Consider the following 23,005-nt stretch of genomic DNA (forward strand, 5'->3'; position numbering starts at 1 on the left):
TCTAATGTAGAAAAGTGATTTTTTTGCAATGTGAAGAGTGTTATTTAGAAATAAAAAGTTCACCATAAAAATCATGACAGAATCCCGTTTGTATTTTCTGCTCTCATTTGTTTGACAAGATTAACTGTAGATTAATAGTGACTACACTGTCTTTAATCCAAATATCCTTGTCATTGGCCTTGAAAACTACTTACTGACAAGATGCCTGGATAACCATATCTCCGTAACCAATTTTATACTGTTTGAGGCTATTGGTAAACTCTGATTCAGTCCTTTTTGTTCTACATGGAAGTCGCTGAGGCGTTTGTTACTATATAAAGGCTCAAGACATAGGCCTTGGCCTAGGTCTAATACTATACTTTTAGAACAAGAGCCATGTAGAAGATTGGCATGAATTAAGTACCTTCTGGACTTGGATCATAGATGCAGTTTTCCTGTGTATGGCACAGGCACATGTGAAATTACAGGTTCTTCATGGCTTATTGATAATAACTTATAAGGAAGATTTTATTTCTGTTTGCTGCCCAGTGGTTCAGTGGGTAGCTTTTCTGCCTTACAGCGCTAAAGTCCTAAGTAGTGATGAGAATTTTTTCACCAGGCATGAATTTGCAGTGAAATTATGCATGTCCGTATTGGCTTTTTTTTCATCGAAACGGTAGAAAAATATGGGCAAATTTGCAGGCACGTCCAGGAAAAAAAAAGGGGTGGCTGCATCAAAAAAGCATGCCTGTCAAAAAATGTTGTATTACCTACACTTTGCAGGACGTTTTTAGGTTCTCCCTTTGTTTGTGTAAGTTTTCTTCGAGTGTTCAAGTTTCCACCAACACACACAAAAACATACAGGCAAGTTACTTGACTTCCAATGATCCTACATTTGTGAATGTAATTGGGACAGTTAGATTTTAAGCTCTACTGGGGCAGGGGCATGAATGATGAACAGTCTCTTTGTTGCATAAATGTCTGCTTAAAAAAATGTAAAATGTTTATAAATAGTTGTAGTGTATGGAGAAATGGTGTTTGTAAGTGAAAACATTTTGTGTTTCCATACTTTTAAGTACTTTTTAACTCTAGGGGTTTAGTGTGGTGGACAAAAAAAGAAATACCAGCTAAAAAAGGAAATTGAGGGGAAGATTTACTATGCAGTGTAAGAAAGGCAACAAAATTCAACAGACTTAAAAAACGCTGTAATGTTTTTTATGAGCTTCTATCTTCTGCCAGAACTTAACTGAAAATAATGGCATCATATCTGGTGTTTGGTGTTTGGACAACGTAAAATAACACACTTTGATAAATGCGCCATTTATTTTACACAGCTTTTTACACAATTTTTTGGCTAATTTCATTTTACACAGAATAATACATAGGTCCCTGAGTTTGAAGTAACTAAATTATACTTGCAAAAGCAGTGGCACGAGTTAGTCATACTATAATAGGTTGATTGACAGTTTGCAGGATGTTTCAGTTATTATCAGTGAGTCTAATAAGTACTTTGGTATGTGAGCTTTCAAAGCAATGTAATGCAACTAACAGAATAATAAACAGACAAAATAGTGTTGTCTTTAATTGCAGGTGTAAAGGGTATGTTTGCTTTAATGTATGCAGGGGAAGAATCTTGAAAATAATTACAGTATGGGCCAAAAAAGGGCAAACTGAGCAGGAAAGAGGAACGCTTACTGTAAGAGGGAAAATGGTCACTGGGGGGCAGATGCTTGGATTTCGCAAGACAGAGTTGTTTAACTCTTTGGGTTTTTTGGCATAGATGATTTTGTTGTATGTTTTATTTTCCACAAGTGTATTATCTTTCAGAAATATAAAAGCAAAAGTTTTAGGTGACAGCCTAATGAGTGGTTGTTTATCAAGGTATGCTTTGGTTTGAAGAAAGCCAAAGGGATAAAATCACTGCAAGTTTGTTTGGCAAATATAATTGCTTGCTAGAATACTACACTAGACCACTGAGTTTAAATAAATAAATAAATAAATGAATGGCCGGCGTCTGAAGTAAGCAATTCTAATCACTGGAGGGTACCTAACACATTCCCCAGTTTAACCAGATCCTGTGAGGATGTCAATTTGTTCAGCAAGCCCCAGTAAAACTAATCAATAACATTGTTCTGTTTTTATTCTAAAAATAAATTAAATCTTTAAAGGACCTCTCTATTTTACCAGCAATTCCTTGCCAAACCGTACACTAGAACAAGCACAGTACATCAATGCATCTAACTGGACCTAACTACATTATGGTACTTTTAACTTGTTAGGTAATTCAAATATGCGTGGGGGCCACTAATTTAATGCCAGTGAAGACCTGTTTGCTCTACTAGCTTACTGCAACCCAGCTTTAAGTTTATTTAGATTTTAAAACTGGAGTTTGGATTTTTGAACACTGACACACACAACATTTCTTTGTTAAACTGTGACACACTATAATACTACATGCCGCCTATCATTGACATGAAACTGGTGACTGCTGGCGGAGACATGTGGTTTCAGTTCAGGTTAATGGCAGGTAGTACAAAGGATTTGTTGAGGTCTGCAAATGAGCAGATCTTTAACGGACATGCCCACCCATGAGATGGGCGATATCTGATTGTTTGGCCCTCAGGCCCTCACATTTAAGGGATGCAGGCCGTTGAGCTTGGATCGCATCATACATGGGCCTATAAAATCTGAGAACAGTCTGAGCTTAAAGCTGGCCATACACACACCGATAATATCGTACAAAACCTCGTTTAGTACGATATTCGGTGCGTGTATGGCAACTCGGTGAGGCGACCAATATCGCAGAAGGCTGACTCACCGATCGGGCGGGTTAAAAGATTTTGATCGGGAGTCATTGAGGGAGCCTGAGCAGAATCTACCTGCAGGGCTCAATCGGCAGAAGGAGGTAGAAATCCTATTGTTTCTACCTCCATATCTGATGATTCAGCCCTGAATGTCAGTGGAGGGTTGGAACGAAAATCGCCACGTGTGTGGCCAGCTTAAGATTCAACATATCTCGATAACAGGATAAATTAGCAGACTGATGGAGATCAGAAAACACTAAGGAAACGAACAACATGACAAGTTTACAATATGTAAATGTATATGAGAATGAAGATTCATTTGTTATTGGTGGATTGTTACAAGCTTTTTACAACTCCACATTCAGCATTTTGGCATAGTAGTAGGAAGTAGAAACAATCATATACACTCAGAATATAGACTAAAATAATTTTTGTTTGTATATGATATTCAATCTTTTTTTTTTTTTATTTCAGTGATGAAATTTAGATTGTGTTCAGCACATAGGCATATCACATTGTAAGATTACACATATTTGTACTATTTACTGAACCTTGTTTTGGAATGGTTTGAGAATACTTGAACAAACTAATTACCATTTATAGGATCCATTATTTGGGGAAAAAAACTATCTAGAAAGTTCCAAAATATGGCAGTGCCTCTTAGAATAGTGTTCTATTTAAAGGAGAAGGAAAGTCATTTTGGCATTCTACTGCCAGTAGATTCGCCATATTAGTGCCACCTAGAACATTATATTTATTCTGCAGAAATCATTACCATACCTGAGTAAAGAGTCCTAGAAGCTTTCTCTATATGCTTAAGATTGCAGCTGCCATTTTAGCTTGATCTTCATAGCTTCCTGCTGTATAACTCTAGCTATTGGTAGCTCAGATCCCACATTCCTAAGGGAAGGGGCAGGGAGTTCTTAACATTCTTCAGGGAGAGAGGAGAGAACTGTGCAAACTCTGGCCCTGGGAATAAAGGATTTTTCTGAGAGAGGAAGTCAGATACCAGAAGAACATGTTTACAACAAAGGAGACAAGAAATCCTGTTTCTTTTGATAGAGGACTCAGTGCAGCTTTACTGTGAGTGCTTATGGCTGTATTTACATAGACCTTTCTGATTGATTTGTCTTACATTTAAGAATAAGGAAACTAATTCATGATCAATGATATTTACAGATCGCTCAGTTGTCTACATAAAAGTCTTCCTTACAGATTACATATCCCATATATATATATAGCAAATTAATACAAACCAAGAGGGTTCAGCACTCCTTAGCAAATGGCTAATTGACCCAGGTGCTACCGATTCAAGCAATTTCAATAGAGTCCACAGGTATAGCGGTGCACACTGGGAGTCCTTTAAAAGTTAGCTTTTATTGAACTATATAAAACTTAATACATGGAGAAATAGCAAATTAATATATATATATATATATATATATATATATATATATATATATATATATATATTATTTTAATATTAAATGAGACGATGCCCAAATATTTCAATATTTTATTTAATCTCTACCTTTATGATGGAAATTTAGAAGTAATGGTTACTGTTGCATAGATAGTTTGAATACGCTATGAGCTCATATGTCTTCATAGTAGATGGTACATTTTAAACAATGACCAAATATGCAACTGGGCAGTAACCCATGGCCCATGGTTTTCAAGTGTCAGGGATGGTGGGTATGTAAACCATTATGGCTTACCTGTGGTGAAGTGAACCAGACTGTAGTCCTGTACTCTGAGGGACTTATTTATTATAGTGTATAAGCCAACATCACCAGAGCAACCAATCAGATCTTTGTTTTTGTTTCCTAACTTGTAGGTGACGGTTAAATTCTAATTGCTGATTGGTTGCGTAAAATCGCATAATTTTTTTAACGCATTTTTTTCTTCCACCGGAATATACGGAAAATAACGGTGTAATATCCAGCATTCAGACATCAATCTTTTCCATTTATTTTACACCGCTTTTTACGCCGTTTTTTCGGTGAATTAGTTTTACACAGCATAATAAATATGCCCCATAGTGTATGAGAAACCGGTGTAGATCATAATTGGTGTAAAAGTTTTGTGGTTAAAATCGGTTGAAAATGGCCCACTGGAGAAAAGAGTTTAATGTTAATGGCCTAGGTATACTTAAGAGTTGATGGATTTAGAGGACCTGTGACTGCATGTGAAGGCAACAAAATAAAATCTTGTTTTAACTGCCGTAACTTTTGAATATATGCTTCTAATAAGTCCAGTTAGTGCACTTTATATTGACAGGAGGAGAGAAGTATGTTGGGATATATTTAATTTAATTATTTTAATCACCAAAAGAACTTCAAAACATATTTATCTTGAAACCATGTTAATACTAAACTAGGACATGGATTCACAATTCGTGATGATTATCACAATCCAAAATAGATTTTACTTGGACTCAATCTTTACATTTTTTACCAGATTACATTATTTATGATTTCTAAAGATTTTGATAAAGACAGTATCCAAAAGTTAAAAACTTGCCATTTAAATAGCATTATTTCACAGGGTTGTTTCAATGTGCTTGCTAGAGCAAAAGCAGCTGCCACATTTGTGTAAGAATAAATATCAAACACACCTAAAAGAAGAATTTCTCATTACATTGTTAAATAAGAGAGCATGAATGTAGCCCTACTAGTTCTTATACTAGTTTATTATTTTTTTTCTGGCAAAGGGGAAAGCACAGCTTTGCAAATGCTGGTATTCTTTTATTCATGAAAAATATCCCTATTCCTTTTCCTCCACAGGGTAGAATGATGCTTAAGTGATTAAATGTTGATCATATTATTTACTATCTTGGGCACATTGCAAGCATACTGAGCAAAACATAATAAATATCTAGTTGCATACATCTCAATAAATAGAACATCAAAAACTGCATTTAAAGAAATGCTTACCATTCAAACCCCTTGCCTTCTGTTTAGCCTGGCCTCAGATCAGTAACAAGATATCCTGAACTGATAGTAGCTTCATGTTTATATAGTGCTACCTATGAAAACCTGCAGTGGTCAAAATGTACCTGTCTGCCTTTGAACGCTTCGGATGATATCAAATTAAAATTGGTAATTGGCAGACCTCCATGTGAGCATGTTTCCTGTGAAGGTCTGGCTTTCACTGCTCAGTGTGTACTCGGGGGGCTTGTGGTTAAAAGCATTTTAGTTTTGTTGATGCCCAGCAAACAAAACTTTCACATCCCTAGTGGAAAATCTTTCTAGTGGTTTAGTATACCCTTTTGTCATTTTGGCACATGAACCCCCTGCACTTGCTCCTTCAGCCACTCAGAAGTTACTTAAGTCAGTTGGAAGCAGCACAAGTGGTTTTAGACATTTCCGTAAACCAAAATAGGATGTAAAAAATTGCCTTTTATGCCATTAGCTGCAATGTCCCTGAATTTGTTTATACAGGCATGGGACCTGTTATCCAGAATGCTCGGGATAAGGGATCTTTCTGTAATTTTGGATCTCCATAACTTATGTCTGCTAAAAATCATTTAAATATTGAATAAACCCAATAGGCGTGTTTTGCCTCCAATAAGGATTAATTATATCTTAGTTGGGATCAAGTACAAGGTACTGTTTTATTACTACAGAGAAAAAGGATATAATTTTTAAAAATAAGAATTATTTGCTTATAATGGAGTCTATGGCATTTGTAAATAATTGCATTTCAAATGGTGGAGAAGGCATAGAGAATAAGGCGAAAAGCACATTTTAGGGGAGAAGAGCATAGAAATGGGGAACAGAGAAGGGAGCTGACAGTAGGTATGGGGATCAGGAAAGAGACAAATGAAGAGGCGCCTGACACAACCTTTTTAGAGCCCATGGCCTTTTTGAAAGTTTGTCTTTGTCTTGTTACAGTAATATGAAAAATAGGAAAAAATAAATTATTTATATATTTGATTCCCTCTTGATAGAGCATTTGACTGCACTATTTTTTTTTCTCATAAGGGCAGTGGCTGTAGCTGCAAATTATAATGAGGCTTCTGATATAACTTACTTTTATAGCTTTCCAATTACTTTGGTAACAGAGTAGCTGGCCCATATATGCTAACAAAGAATCAACTGTATTGTACATGCTAAATGTATACTTTCACTGGTTCTGGGGGAATAATAAATAATTTATGCTAAATGAGACTTGAGTTGTTTAGAGCTTTCTAAAGACAGGTTGTTGCTGGAAAGCTGGTCTGGACTCGTTTTCTTTCCTTGTCAGAGGCATCATTAGTGCAGGCCTATTGTTTCAGTAGAAAGCTTGGCAGTTTCCATAGGCATTGAAAAACAAAAAGCTGCGCCTTTTCTACCTATTGGATTCAAGACTATTTACCCTTTCTGTGTCAGATCATTTCTCACAAACGCATATACTGTACTAACCGCCAAGTCTTTCTAGATAGAGAACATTTTATTTTATCTAAAGCTATATATGCATGTGTATTTATTTGTAGATGTTTTCACTTGTGTTATTTGATACAGTTGCTCTAAAACATACATTTAAACTTTGAAACATGGTCAAAACATTTCTTCATATAATAAATATAATGTAAATATATTGTATTATATGCATTAAAATGCATTCAAACACAACTAATTCTGAAAGCCCTTTTAATGGAGAAGAAAAGGTCTAATTACTTGGGTGGAGGGGGTGGGCAAAATGTAAGGCACCCCCAGCGATTGCAGTCACTGACCAGTGATGTGAATCATTCTTTGTAAAGGACAACATAAATGTTTTAGCGCTATATAAGTGGTAATAAATTAAACAGGCCTGGTACCATATATACTCGAGTATAAGGCAATCCAATTATCAGCCGAGGTACCTAATTTTACCCAAGAAAACTGGAATAACGTATTAACTCGCGTATAAGCCTAGGGTGGGAAATGCAGCAGCTACTGCTAAGTTTTCAATAATCAAAATAAATACCAATAAAATTACATTAATTGAGGCATCAGTGGAGTATATCTTTTTAAATATTTATTTCAAATAAAAACAGTAAACTAGCTCTGTAAGTGAAGAAGAGGGTCAATAGATTGGCAAACTGGCAGCAGACCCCGAGTACATGTAATGGGAAATAAGTATTGTGACTGGGACAGAGGGTGCTAGTCTGGAGGGACCCATGGCATCCAACTCGAGTATAAGCCAAGGGTGAATTTTTCAGCACATTTTGGGTGCAGAAAAATTAGGCTTATACTCGAGTATATACAGTATATATTTTACAATCGGTCCAGTGAGCACATTGATGGAACGGATAAAACAAGACACTTGGGAGAAAAGCACAAAGATTGTGTCTCTGCTGAGTGTAGGAGCACACAAAATTGTCCAAGCTGCTTCACATTGACTTTCCTGGAAACCATCTGACACAGTAGGTATATGCAGTGCTTCGCAAAAACTGGGCATTAGAACATTATTGGGAATAACCTCTTATACCTGCTGTGTATAAGACAGTTTTAGACATTTTTCTTCCATCAGTGTGACATCTGCCTAACAGTTAATACACATTTATTCATTTTGCCCTTTTCATTTGAAATATTATTTCTCCTTCTTACATACATTACAAAACTTATCTGTATGTATAGATACTTATATTATCTGTTGCTGCAGTTTTAAATGCACTGTTCAAAGGTGGGCAAAATTGTTATGGGCAGTGTATCTGTCTGTGTATGATGTTATTTTAATTTGCACATTATTTTAATGCAGAAGCTCGTGCAAGCCCCCTATAGTTTCATTGCAAAAGGCTAATGATATCAAAGCACTTGGCAGAGTTTCTCAAATTGTAATTTTCGGTTACCTGTTCGCGGGCGACTAATCTCCCCCGTGTGCCAGAGCCCTTAAGGGGATATGACACTGGGCGGGAAGCTAAGTGTTAGCGATGCTGGCAGTTATTTAAAGGTTTTTTATTTATTTGTGAATTAGAAATTGTTGTTTCTCACTGAGATTGACCTCAATGATAATTAAACTAATAAATATTCCCACACCTTGTGTCTCAACCCTTTCTCCTTGTAGATTGTAAGCTCATTTGGACAGGGCTCTCTTCACCTCTTGTATCGGTTATTGATTGCTTTATGTTACTCTGTATGTCCAGTGTATGAAACCCACTTACTTTACAGCACTGCGGAATATGTTGGCGCCTTATAAATGTTAATAATAATAATCAACCCTGCTCTGCTTCTCTGCCCTTCAGAATGCAGAGCAGCGCTCATAGTTTCTTTTTTTAGTCTGGCTGGCCAGCCAGGGAAAGATTCCTAAAGGCAGCTTCAGGAGGTAGAGAAGATGAACAGTCCACTACACAGAATCTGTTATTTGAAAGAAACAGCAAAAAGTTTCTAATTGAAATAAATTTTTACGCTTCTTTTTAGGTTTACAATCTGTACATGCAATCTTTTTTTGTCTTTACATCCCATTTAAGTTTACTAGCAAAAAATATATTGCTTGGCACAGCAGGGTGTTATGGCTGCCTGCAGCTGCAGACAAAAACCTGCCTAGTCACACCACTGTTAGTGTCTGTAAACCATCATCCCACAACTACAGTGGGAAAAACATTTCAGGGGTCTTAAATTCCTTTTAAAATACTTATGCAACAGGCTACAAAAATATTGTCTTTGTATTTCAGGTGTCAGCTGCGATGCATGTTTGAAAGGAAATTTCCGTGGCCGAAGGTACAAGTGTTTAATTTGCTACGATTACGATCTGTGTGCTTCTTGTTATGAAAGTGGTGCAACAACTACAAGGCATACAACTGACCATCCAATGCAGTGCATATTGACAAGGGTAGACTTTGGTAAGTGTTTCCATTTCATGTGCTTTCATAGTATATGCAAACTACATAGTCTGTTCTGTGTGGTCAGGATTAGAAAATCATATATTTGTTTTGCGTGACGGTTAGGTTACTCAGTTGGTGACTTTCTGACATATTCTACAGTGCTCTATAATGAATGCATATGAGATATCTATATGTGGTAATTTGTACAGATCAAAAATTTTGCATTGAATCACATGTGACTCGATGCAAAATTTTTGATATGTCTAAATTACTACAAGCAGCAATTTAAAGCAAGAAAACATGATTGTGTCACATTTTAGAAGGGATGGTTGTGAATGCCAAGACCGCTAAAATGCTAAAGTATTCCCTTCCCCTAGCTTGGATTTTTTTTTTCAAATTGTGTTGTGCTACAATATAGAATTAAAATGAATTTAATTAGGATTTTAAATTGTTATCTTATGACATGCATTCTGAAGCTAGATTTGCTTTGTATTTGTCTACATCTATTTGTCCTCATTCCTGACTATCTTCCTGGTCCATTTAGATAAAATTCCTCTCCACAACATAATTCTACTGCCACCATGCTTAAGCCATGAATATGGTGTCCTCTGAGGACAAAACGGCCAATTATGGTCTCATCGGACATGCAAACCTTTTTCCATGTTTGCTTTTTCTACAACATGCAATCTCCAAACATGATTTAATGATTTCTTGTTTCTTTTCAAAAATGTCTCTCTTTGTTCCACTTTTTCATTAAGTTCAGCTTTGGATGAATATCAATCAAGACTTTCCTTTTTTTTATGCTAATTTGGTTTGAGCATTATTTGGAAGAGATTATTCTGGGCTAACATTATAGTGTTTCTTTGCTTTCTTGTACTTTGTAATATATTCCAATATTTTCTAAAACCCCAGAGATCGGAGTAATTTTCCAGTCCAAATCATGCCATTAGTTCAGAAACTCAAAATTCATTACCAAATTAAATTCATTTTACCTAAATGTAATATTTCAGTTGATTTACACCTTGAGTACCCTACTCTCTATCTTACCTATGGAAACAGTTAAGCAAACTGAATTTTGTAAATGTAAGGAAAGTGTATAAAAGATTTGACAAAGGGTGGGCATCCACTTGAAATCATGTTGTTTTGCCATTGAGAAAATAAAGGCATTTTTAAAAATATTGAGGTGCTGTCCTATTTGGGCAGTGTTAGTCAAGCAAAATAAACTTTATTTACACCACACTATACTTACACTTTAAAATTTACACTATATAAATGATTTAAAACTTGTTTCCTTCATTCTTTTGGGCTGCACAATCAAAACAAGCAGGCAGGTGCCATTTCATGAAAACTGTTATCAAGGCAAGATTTGCATTATCCGAAAATTTCATATATGCACCAAAAGCAGGACCTGATGCATAGGCTACACAATTATAGACAGTGAGGATAGAGGGGAAATGTTAGGAGGTACAGTAACCTCTTGAAAGTCTGGAACAGAATGTGAAAGTAATGGCTCTGCCTCAGGCATAGAGGTAGGGGTGGAAATATAATTGACAGTTAAGGTGTTTTTAGTTTATAACAGGTATGGATTTGGTGTTAAGTGATTTTTTTTCCTTGTGCTTCTTTTTACAGATTTATATTATGGTGGGGAAGCATTCTCTGTAGAACAGCCACAGTCTTTTACTTGCCCTTATTGTGGTAAAATGGGTTATACAGAAACCTCTTTACAAGAACATGTCACTTCAGAACACGCAGAAACGTCAACAGAAGTAGTAAGTACTATTCTATTTTCTTTTTCTTATAAACGTAAATATTTATATGTTTTGCACCTTTTTGTACACCATTTCAATTAAACACTGATTATCGCTTTACATTATCTCGATCTGACTCTAGTAGAAATTTGTAATCTGTATATATATATATATATATATATATATATATATATTTCCAAAAAGATTACTGCGAGTGCACTCCAGGGCCTTTTCCTTAAAAACGATCTTTATTATAATATTGTTGCCATCTTATCAACGTTTCGGCTCTGGCCTAGAGCCTTTTTCAAGATATCTCTACATGGAAACATGGGAAATTTCTATAGTTGAAATTTTTATATAACCTTTTTTTTCACCCTTTAGTATAATGCATTAAAAGAATGATGAGATTTTCATGGAAGTTCTGTCTATCCCAGCTCAGTTGGATTTCTAGGAAATTAAATTGCCTCAGATGACTGCAAATTATTTGTACTTTTCTGAAATATTTAAAGCAAAAAAGTCAATTTAATCAGTCTAACACTTGATTAAATGTTTTAGACATTAGAAGAGTTAACCAAATGGAAAAATCTTTTGGGAAATTCAACTGTACTTTTTAATGTAAGTTTATAATAATTATGTGTTTGTATAATTTCAGATTTGTCCAATATGTGCAGCATTGCCAGGGGGAGATCCAAATCATGTCACAGATGACTTTGCTGCCCATCTCACACTTGAACACAGAGCTCCAAGAGATTTAATATCCTTTACTCTTAAATTAATATCCTATCTATGCAGAGTAGTGCTATAAAAATATTTTTAGTTTCTTTCAAGTTCTTTGTTTTTTTTTTTGCTTTGGTAGGGGAAATTATATCAATTAATAGGGTTAAGTCTACTTCCCACTTGATCAAAAATATCTCCGCTATTAAAGGACAAAGAAAGGCAAAGTCACTTGGGGGTGCCAAAATGTTCGTAGTGAACAGCACCAGCCCGGGGTAGCTGCAGCGCTTCCTTCTTCCTCTTTCTCCTGCGCGCGCATGCGCAGTAGAGAGAAAAGCTAAACTTTAACAGAAAAGTCGGCTTTTCACTCTATTGCGCATGCGCCGACCGCTGACATTTTAGGAAAAGGAAGGAGGAAGCGCTCAGCTACAGGTACCCCGGGCTGGTGCTGGTTTCTCCAAACAGGGGCGCTAGCCCAGGGTACAAGGTAAGCGATTAAAGTCACTTGGGGGTGCCTAACATTTTGGCACCCCCAAGTGACTTTGCCTTTCCTTCTCCTTTAAGTAAAAATTGGTAAAGTAAAGCAACAGTAACACAAAAAATGAAAGTTAAAACCATGCTATGTAGCCATGGGGGCAGCCATTCTAACTGGAAAAAAAGGCACAGGTTACATAGCAGAGAACAGATAAGCACTGTAGAATATAATAGTGTTTTATCTGTTATCTGCTATGTAACCTGTGCCTTTTCTCCTGTGAATGGCTGCCCCCATGGCTACACAGCAGCTTTGTTAATATAAATTTATGGGGCAGACACACCAGCTGCACCAGTCAGTGCAGGGTAACAGTCCATTATATTCTAATTACTACTTTCATTTTTTGGTGTTACTGTTCCCCAGCCACACTGTTACACCAAACATGCTTAATTACACCCAAACATTAGGCCCCACAAAACTAGATTTATAAGGGCCTCATGGGGATGGGGTCAGTAACAGAAATCCCACACCAAATGTTGGCCCTAAATGGACCTATTATTAGTCTCATTAGGAAAGGTTTGCATATTTTTAGTAACAGTGGAATTTCTTCCTTTAGGTTAATGCCTTATGGCTACTGCAGGCGACTATTCTCTCCAAAATGCCTTTCCATTGGCAGCAAAGAGAATCTCTAGTGGAAAGGCATATGCGCTGCTTCATTTTTCTTAAGTCACGCAAAGTTGCCGTCACACATGCCTTTCCACCAACGATTCACTTTGTTGCTGGTGAAAAGGCATTAATTGCCCGCAGTAGCAGCAATTTATTGCAGGCGACTAATTTCTCTGTGGGGCAATAGCCTTAATTAATTAACCACGATTGCTGTACCACCCATTCATGAGATAAATACAGTATACTTATATAGATATAGTACAGCAGAGATCCTCAAGCTGCTAGGGACTAGTTGACGACAATAGGGAAAAAGGCACAGCAATGCTGGGATCTTAACAATATATTAATGCAAACTTATTAAAATGGGTCTGACCAGCCTACCAATCACAATAATGTTATGTAAAATAGCATATATATAAAAAAAATTATATCAAGAAACAATTCTGTTTAAAAGGGGGTGGATATGGATTGGTTACTCTTGAGGGTGGGTCCCATGCACAGCACAGTAATTGATATAATAGTAGTTTGGAGATATTAAAGGACATGTAAAGCCTACATTTGCCTACAATGTACTGTATATACTCGAGTATAAGCCGAGTTTTTCAGCACTAAAAATGTGCAGAAAAAGTAACCCTCGGCTTATACTCGAGTATATGTAACTGTGTGCTGTTGCTCGCTGTGCAGTTGTAACGTGCTCGTTGCGCACACACCCCCCCATCCCATGGACGAACGTGTGTGCGTGCATGCGCGCGCGCAGGTACGCACGGACACACCGTCCACACAACGAGCACAACGAGCAACAGCACACAGTTACGTATACTTGAGCAATGATCCACATAACGCTGTGAGAGGTTTCTTCTTTTCGCACATTGGTTGGCTTCTCATGCACAAGCACCCCGATGTCATAGAAAAAGGGAAGAAGCTTGATCTGAGTGATCTCAAAGCAGATAAAGTGGTCATGTTCCAAAGGAGGTGAGTCTTAAAGGGTTTTTTTTCCAGTTTCACAGTTCACTTTGCCTGTAGCACAACACAGGTATAACAAATTCTACTAGAACAAACGGGCTTTACTAAACTTGTAATGAGTAAAAGTATATTTAGATGTCAGTAATGGTCTGTGAGTATCTATCAGTTAGTAAAGTCACCCTAATGGCTTTGTCATGCTTCCAATGCGACGCGCCATAATGGGACGCACACACAGCACTAATATGATGGGAGAGCACACAGCATATGAGTGAAGCACATGATTGATACGATGGGAGCGCCCACAGCAGGATGGCAAGTACTTGATAATTAGTATGGCAGCTTCCTTAGCCTTCCCAAACTTGCTTTTGTTTGCTGCTGTAGCATTTTTCTTTCCCTAAAGTTATCTATTATTTATTTATCTGTTATTTATTTGATTATTGAAACTTAGCAGTAGCGGCTGCATTTCCCACCCTAGGCTTATACTCGAGTCAATAAGTGTTTCCAGTTTTCTTAGGTAAAATTAGGTACCTCGGCTTATGTTCGGATCGGCTTATACTCGAGTATATACAGTATATCAGTTGGGCACGCCTCCCCCCCACCCAAATAGCATTGTTTGTACTGCATATATCCCCTTCTGTTTGCTAGCACCATCACATTTTCTAAAAGCAAATAGCAGCTTTTAGCCAGTGGTCATTTTTTCCTCTGATACATAATCAGTTACATTTAAATCTGCAAACAGCATACACACACACAGACCCTTAATCAGCATACATTTCATCAAGAATACAGGCTCACACAGGCAGAACTGTCTCTGATTAAAGTTCTGCTTTGTTTGAGCACTGCAATGGTAAAGCTGAGCTCAGTAGAAAAAACTGAAACAGACAGCTAGAGCTGAGTTTCTATGGGAACCAGCAATGCCATCTCCTCACTTGCTGCTAGACTGGAGGGCGTAATTATTTATCTGAGCTTAGAACAACTGAGCATGCCCACAAGCCAACAGCCAAAGCAAATTCCTGAGGGAAGGGGCCGACCTGGTTACTGGAGGAGAAGGAAATCTAAGTGATTAAGGAGATGCTTATACTATAAACCTCTGGACAACCAGCGTGGCAGGTATTGAAAGATTTCAAAGAGGCTGTTCACTAATTACATTTTTGTGTGTGGGTTTTACGTGTCCTTTAACAGCAGGTGTAGTGTCCTGTACACAACGTGGTATGTAGTCAATTTATTGTGTTTATACATGGCTTTTATTTATCCCATGCAGTAATGGGCATATAACAGTTTCCCTATATTCAGAGGGAAGAAACAGAGCTGAATTTGCTGCATCTGAACCCTCAGTTAACTTCACATTTCCATATCTGAAATTCTAGTCAAAACCAACAATTTCTGGTAATGCTGCAAAAAATGGTCTAAAAATGTTCGTATGAGTGGTTCTAATGAATGAGGGACTGGCATGAAGAACAAATACACACAGTCAGAGGTTCATTTATTTGTAGCTGTTAGTATAATGCTTGGTTCTGATTTGTTGGAGCAGCCATTTTCATACTTTTACATTAAAATCTGTAATAAAAGTGGTTAGTCCCTTTTATTTGCCATCAGTGGTAACCATAAGTTGTGGTCTTGTACAGCATAGTGGAGCAAATGCCTGATATCCCCAAAGCAATTTTACCAAAGCCTGATATCCCCAAAGCAATTTATGCTTCCACAGTATAAATGCCAACTGTGAGCCACTGCTCACAATGAAGCTACAATTAGAACATCACACTGAGATGCATATTTATTTTAGCGTGTAAGCCAGCATCAACTGTGATGTTGGTCATAGCAACCAATTGGCAACTAGATTTGAACAGGAAACTACAAACTAAGAAATGGTAGTAACCTAAACTTAGAAATGGCTCGATTAATTTAACCTAAATGTCTCAAATGTCAGGAAATCAAGTAAATAAACATACCAAATACAAAAGAGAGATCCGGGTGTATAAACCCCGGATCTGTCTCACAGTTGATCTAGGTCAAATTCCCAACACCATCATATCAGCTCTCACAATGTTAAATCCTAAATGCAAAGAACTCACCGTTGTTCAGAAGTGGTTCAGGTGCTCAGAGCCCCGAACCTGTAGCTGGGGAAGGCGAAATCACGCATATGCAAAAGGGCTCCAAATGCACCAGGCACAGCGGCTTGCTTAAAACTCGATTTTTATTACTCCATTTAAAAACAATACGCCTGACGCGTTTCGTGTAAATATACACTTAATCATAGGCATGCCTATGATTAAGTGTATATTTACACGAAACGCGTCAGGCGTATTGTTTTTAAATGGAGTAATAAAAATTGAGTTTTAAGCAAGCCGCTGTGTCCGGTGCATTTGGAGCCCTTTTGCATATGCTAGATTTGAACGGGGACCTACAAGTTAAAAAAAAAAAAAAAAAAAAAATAGCAAAGATCTGATTGGTTGCTAGGGCAACATCAGTGGTGATGTTGGTTTGCACACTATAATAAATATGCCAGAGTGTGCCTTTTGTTCTAGAATTTTACTACTGACAACAACCCTAAAACATTTTTCAGTTGGCTGATACCATGTGAGCTGCAGTGTACCATTTGCTTAAAGGGCAACTATCACAAAAATGGAAATGAATTATAAGCTTTATCTTGTTGATTGACAGGTTGGTCTAACACATCTTTTAGGGTAGTTCCCTTTCCTAGCAGATGTATTAGAGCTAACTCAAATAATTGAATACACTTACAAAATCTAACAAACTAAAAACAAACTGTCGCACACATTCTGCATGTACAGAAACAGGATTTTAGTCAGAGCCGGTAATTTTGAAAGAGTGAGCTTTGAGCCCCCTCCTCCAAAGAATATATTAGACCTGTCAATTTTTATTATTTTTTTTTTTTCCAGGTGAAAGCACCACAATCGTGTTTTGGGTCACAGCACATTGTACTTCATTAGTGACAAAATTATAAAGTTGTTTTCAGTAGAAAACATTTTAGGATGAGAAAGCCCACTAATAAGTTACATGTCTAAAAAGTATTCCTTAAAGAACAACAGCCTTTGTCATTGCTGCCTCTGACACTGGCTAATGTCCTTTTCCCTTAACTGCAGATTCTTCTCTTTGGAAAAAGCCTCTGTATTAGATAAAAATAATATAAAATCATATAAAGCATGAAAATGTGTTTTGTAGTGGGGCTTATTAACCAGTATGCTTGGAACCTGTTTTTAGATAAGGAATCTTTCTATAATTTTGATCTTCATACCTGATGCAGCGACACTTCTGCCCTCATGTGCCTTTTACTTCTCCCTTACAGCCGCAATTTCCAGCAGGTAGCAGGGACCAGTGTCCCATCAGCCCAGTCTGACCCCGTTTGCCACTAAAATGGATTAATAAATTTTAGGATCACTTACAAAATACTATTTATTATTACAAAGAAAAAAAAATTATTTGCTTAAAGTGAGCTTTATGGCAGATGGCTTTTCCATAATTTGGAAGTAAATTATAATGTGTTTCAGTATCATACCTGTACAAGAGTTTATCCACAACCCATTTGCTATGTCTCTTTAACTTCTGTCTACGATGAATCCAGTGGAGTTCGACATGTACGAAGGATGTTTCACCCTGGCCGGGGGCTAGGTGGTCCACGAGCACGTAGAACAAACATGCACTTTACTAGCAGCTCGACTGGAGGGCTTTCTTCCTCGCAGAGCTCATATTCTCCAAGCAATAGGGAAGCCATGGATCCTATAGCTGGTAAGGTCCAAGTACTGAACCTTTTTTTTTTTTTTTTTTTTTTTTTAATTGCTGGTTTACTTTGTCCAAAAATCAAAAAATTGTTGCTCTGGAGATAAAGGGTTTTCCTTGTAAAGTAGTTTTCCTGTATAGTTTTTAGAGTAATTTTTTATTTAGTTTCATTGGTAACTTTTTATGGTAATGGCATATGAAATGTTTTGTGACAAAAAATTCTTTGAAAAGAGATTTTGCAAAATGGCTGTTAGAGAGTATTAGAAAATGTTTTGCATCTTATTGTTTGCAGGGGAATAATTTGAGCACCTAAGCAATACCAAGCTGGAGCCTCTTTTTTTTTTTTTTTAAATTGGACAAACCCCTGTAAATATGTTGAATTATAGTATCCAAGTATATTAGATGCTGTGTTCAGATATGTATTGTGCATATTTGAATGTAGTTTTGTGATGCATATAAGGCTATAAAATATGGTATGTAAGTAAGGCTGATTCATAAAATCTTCAGCAAATGATCGCTGTTCTCTGCCATATTTACTCATTTTGAATACTTCAGGATACTTATTTTCCAAATATCTATTGTTTCCATGGGTTACCAGTTTGCCCATGGGACCCAGTTTTTCGGCGTCTTTACGAAAGTTGCGCAAGGTCGCGTTTTTTTCGTAGCGTTAACACTTGCGCGCAAAGTCGCGCCTTTTTCGTAGCGTTAAAACTTAAAAGGCGCGACGTTTCGCGCAAGTTTTAACGCTACGAAAAAATCGCGACTTTGCGCAACTTTCGTAATGGCTACGAAAAACTCGCATTTTTACGCAAAAATCGTAAAGACGCCGAAAAACTCGCGTTTTTACGCAAAAATCGTAAAGCCGCCGAAAAACTCGTGTTTTTACGCAAAAATCGTAAAGACGCCGAAAAAAATCGCAAAATTACCGATCATTACGAAAAAACCGCAATCGGACGCATTCGGCCCGTTCGTGGGTTAGTAAATGTGCCCCCTAGTGTTACATAGCACTTATAGGGATATGAGAAGTCTTTTTGAATAATGGGATCTGTGTAAAGGTAGATGGGTAACATATGTTTGACCTCTGCCTTTATACAGGTTGGTTATATAATTAGATGCATTCACCTATACTGTCTTCTACCTTGAACAGAACTTTTATCACAGTTATCTGGAGTAAGGCGTTCAACAGGAGGGCAGCTCAACTCTTCAGGCCCATCTGCATCCCAGCTGCAGCAACTACAAATGCAGTTGCAACTAGAAAGACAACAGGCACAGGCAGCACGGCAACAACTAGAAACAGCACGCAACGCAACCAGACGCAACAATGCAAGTAATGTCACCACCACAATTACACAATCAACAGCAGCAACCAACACATCAAGTACGGAAAACAATCAGCAATCTATACAAAATTCACAGTTTCTACTCACAAGGTTGGTATAATTATGTGGATCTTTATGATTTTGTCATTGGGAACTATCAGTAATAATGACCAAAGCTGCAAGCATAACCAATTAAATTATGTTTTTAATGTTCAAAGATGTTAGATTTATGGTTAGGCATTTTTAAAGTGTGTTTGCAAAAAAGCTAGGTTTGGGCACTTATCTAAATACCTTTAAGTAGTTAACTTGCATATGGCTGCAAAATGTCGGCATAGTTTTAAGATCTATGTAGTGCTGCACTGGCCCTGGTTTACTGTATATTAAGTAGTTTCTGTGAAATAAAAGGCATAAAAGGGGCAATACTACAAAACAAGGTGCAGAGCCTGTCTGCGTTTGACAACTGACTCTTCTTTAGGTGTGGTCACATGTGGACACGTGCATGCAGTGTTAACTAACGGGTTGGTGTAAGTTGTGGTTTATATTCACACCGCATTGTACTACCACCCTAAAATATATTTAAAATGTAGCCTCTCAATAAACACAGCCAGCCCATGTTTATATCTCCTCTTGCAGTGTTGCCCTTTATTTCCTATTTATGGTTTTACACAGATTGAAATGTATCAATACAACATGAATGTAGTATGTACTGGGGATATAGATCAACTGTAAGAAAGTCCCTGTCACTTTTCTTAATAGAAAATGTATGGTTGGTTTTGAGTAGTAGTAGTAGTTCTTAGAAGTGGAGATACAGTATATTGTTACACATTTCAAGTGAAAACAGTTTAAAGAAAGGAATGATTAGACTTTCAAAGATACCATTAAATGCTTGGACTGCATTGAGTTGTTTATATGTTTAGATATTATATTTACCGAACAGTAGATTCTCTGCACAGCCTTATTAGTATATCAAAAACCATTAAGACCTGTTGTGCAAAAAGCTAAGAAAATGTCATCACCTTTAAATTAAACCTGAGGTCTTTTTCTAAGCACGTAATAGCATTGTTTTTTTCTGTACTACTTATGTCATCACACCCTAAAAACGTTTAGTTGTGGGCAGTAGGGTTGTAGTTTTCATTGTGTCTGACATCTGTCATGCAATTAAACAACCGCAAAAAATCCTCTGCACTCACCCATTATCAATATGTAGAAATAGGACATTAGGACATTTCTGTGCATTCAGCTACTAAGAAATGCCTTCCCTCCCCACCCCAAAAAGAGGGATTGTTTGTCCGTACATTGCAATATACTTCAAGCTGGCCAACTACGTCAAAGTCATCCCTTCTGGCCAGTCCTACGCTGACTGACCTATATAAGTAATTTAAGATTAGTACTGAGTAAAGGGACTAAGTTTTCTGTCATGCAATGCCCGATGTCTCCAATAAAAATGGCAAACTACACGCCACCTCCACTACACTACACTCTGTAAGTGAAGGGAGCTTCAGGTCTCCGTGTTTGAAACAGAGTGCAGAAGAGTGCGTCTATTTGCGTACACCCAAATGCAATATGCAATTTACAAAACATGGTCGATTGCACCCCTTTTTTGTACACATTGTGTTTCGGTTTGCAAATGAGCACTGTAGGTTGTACTAATTACGTGGTTGAGCTCCTGTTTATATATTTGAGGGTTGAGCTCAGCTTTACCTTTTGATATTATTTTAGATCCTGTGGTGCTGTATAAGCTAATCAGTATTATACACAGGTACATGGGCTGATTTACAAAAATAGGTACTGAAGTTACAATAGCAGCCAGTCTTTCCACTTATTTGCCTTTTAAAGACTATTGTCTTGTATAATACACAGTTTAGTCACAACAAATTTTTGTTTTTTTAAACTAAAGCTGGCCACAGAAGCCCAGGTGTACATAAACCTTAATAATTGATACATTCATATTTGTATTAGTTCTGATGCTTCTGTGGGTCGGAACCTAAGTTGTGTCTCCCATTTTTTGTGAAAAAAACCAAAATGTATAAGTTATTTTGTACAAAAAGAAAATTTTAATTTATTTAATAATAATATCAATAATATTAGAAACAGTCTTTGTGCTATGCCATTTGAAAATGATTCAGTAGTCTGTATGGCATCTTTAATTTATCTCTGCTTTTAATTCTTGCACAGGCTGAATGATCCCAAAATGACAGAAGCAGAACGACAGTCAATAGAAAGTGAGCGTGCGGACCGAAGCTTGTTTGTCCAGGAGCTTCTTTTGTCTACGTTGATGCAGGAAGAAAGTTCCTCCTCTGATGAGGATGAAAGGGGAGAAATAGCTGATTTTGGGGCAATGGGTTGTGTAGATATAATGCCTTTAGATGTTGCTTTAGAAAACCTAAATCTTAAAGAGAGTAATAAAGGAAACGAGCCTCCGCCACCTCCTCTTTGATGACATCCCCCTTTGCAGACAATGTCCTCTGTGCTGTAACTGCCAATGAAAGTGGACAAACAACTATCTTTGGGTTTGTTTTGGTGATTGTAATTTCCGGTCTGTCACTCTTGTTACATTGTGTACATTCAAAAAAGGAAAAAAAAGGAAAAAAGAAAAAAAAGAGGCAAATATATACGATAATTCACTTAACTAATTTTTACTTCTAGCAGGTAAACATAGGTAGCAGTACCAGAGGCAGTCCTCTGCTTCCTGTACCATGATGTAAAAAAATAAATACATTCTCCTAATCTCCCACATTCAAACAGAAGAGAAAAAAAGTATATGGGGAAAAAATCTCTAATGAAGCTGCTGTGTGTATTTATGAATATTAATGAATAAAAACTGCTTGGATGGTTTACCCTAACTACTGCATGAGGTTTTTTGCAGCGTGCATGAATTTTTAGTGACATTGCCATAAAGCTAAATTATAAAATGTATAATTACAGTTGTTCAGCCATTAATCCCAAAGCTTTCCTAAGCATTATTGAAAAGATTACCTGGCCTGACATGCAATGTTATTTATGATAGTTATTGCGCAGCCATGAATCTTTCGAATAATGTCTTTAGCAAAAAAAAAAAAAAAAAGGAAAAAAAAGTTTTTATATTTGTTCAAAGCACTTCAGGCAGTCTCTGCAGTTATATTTACTTTTTAATTGTAAGGAGCCCCTAAATGAAATGTGAGTATACTCCTTTAATTAAATTGCAGTAAATACTGTGTGGCCTACATTAATGTACTTTCCTCTGCACATATTTTTAATTTTTTTTTTTTCTGTACAAATTACATTACAGTCAGGCCACTACTAGAATTTGCCATGTTTGTGTTTCCTTAAACAGTTCTGTTCATCTGTGTTTTCCCCCCTTTATATGTGGTTGCTTAAAGTTTCAACTGTTTATAAGTGTTTTATCCAAGTGTAGTCTGATTCATTTAAATGCTGTTTAGACAAGCGTTAACCCTGATTTTGTCATAGTTTTAAAGGCCTTTCACATTCTCAATCATATTTCTTAGTTTCTTATTTATGTATTTGCTTCATAGTTAGCAGAGACATCACTGCAGAACGAAAGCTTGAGGATCCCAGTTTTTGTCAATATATTACATTTGAATTCCTAATGCTGATGTTGGCACCTTTTTATTTATTGTTACTTTGATTATTCTTTCAACATAAAAGTAAAAGCTTTTTGATTAAAAATCATGCCACCTCCATGCCTATACTATTAATACTATATGTAAAAATATGTACAGTGTTTTTTTTGTGCATAGACTTTCATAAAAAAGGACCCAAAGCAGGAATAGCAGGACTTGGTTTTTGTTTTGCATTGTAAATTTAGAATATAAAGA

The 23,005-nt window shown here is 36.8% G+C and overlaps 1 protein-coding gene across 1 annotated transcript in view; it reads left to right on the plus strand.

Annotated features, from left to right (window-relative positions):
* Positions 1–22,240, plus strand: part of kcmf1 (potassium channel modulatory factor 1) — a 35,932-nt gene extending 13,692 nt beyond the window's left edge. The window contains 6 exon segments of the mRNA NM_001122807.1: positions 9,421–9,588; positions 11,200–11,339; positions 11,971–12,072; positions 17,706–17,880; positions 19,019–19,301; positions 21,366–22,240. Of these exon segments, the coding sequence (NP_001116279.1) occupies positions 9,421–9,588; positions 11,200–11,339; positions 11,971–12,072; positions 17,706–17,880; positions 19,019–19,301; positions 21,366–21,627 (1,130 nt within the window). The 3' untranslated portion in view covers positions 21,628–22,240.
* Positions 22,241–23,005: the final 765 nt, after the last annotated feature.

Source organism: Xenopus tropicalis, chromosome 1 (genome assembly GCF_000004195.4).
Source record: "Xenopus tropicalis strain Nigerian chromosome 1, UCB_Xtro_10.0, whole genome shotgun sequence".
Taxonomy (NCBI): Eukaryota; Metazoa; Chordata; class Amphibia; order Anura; family Pipidae; genus Xenopus; species Xenopus tropicalis.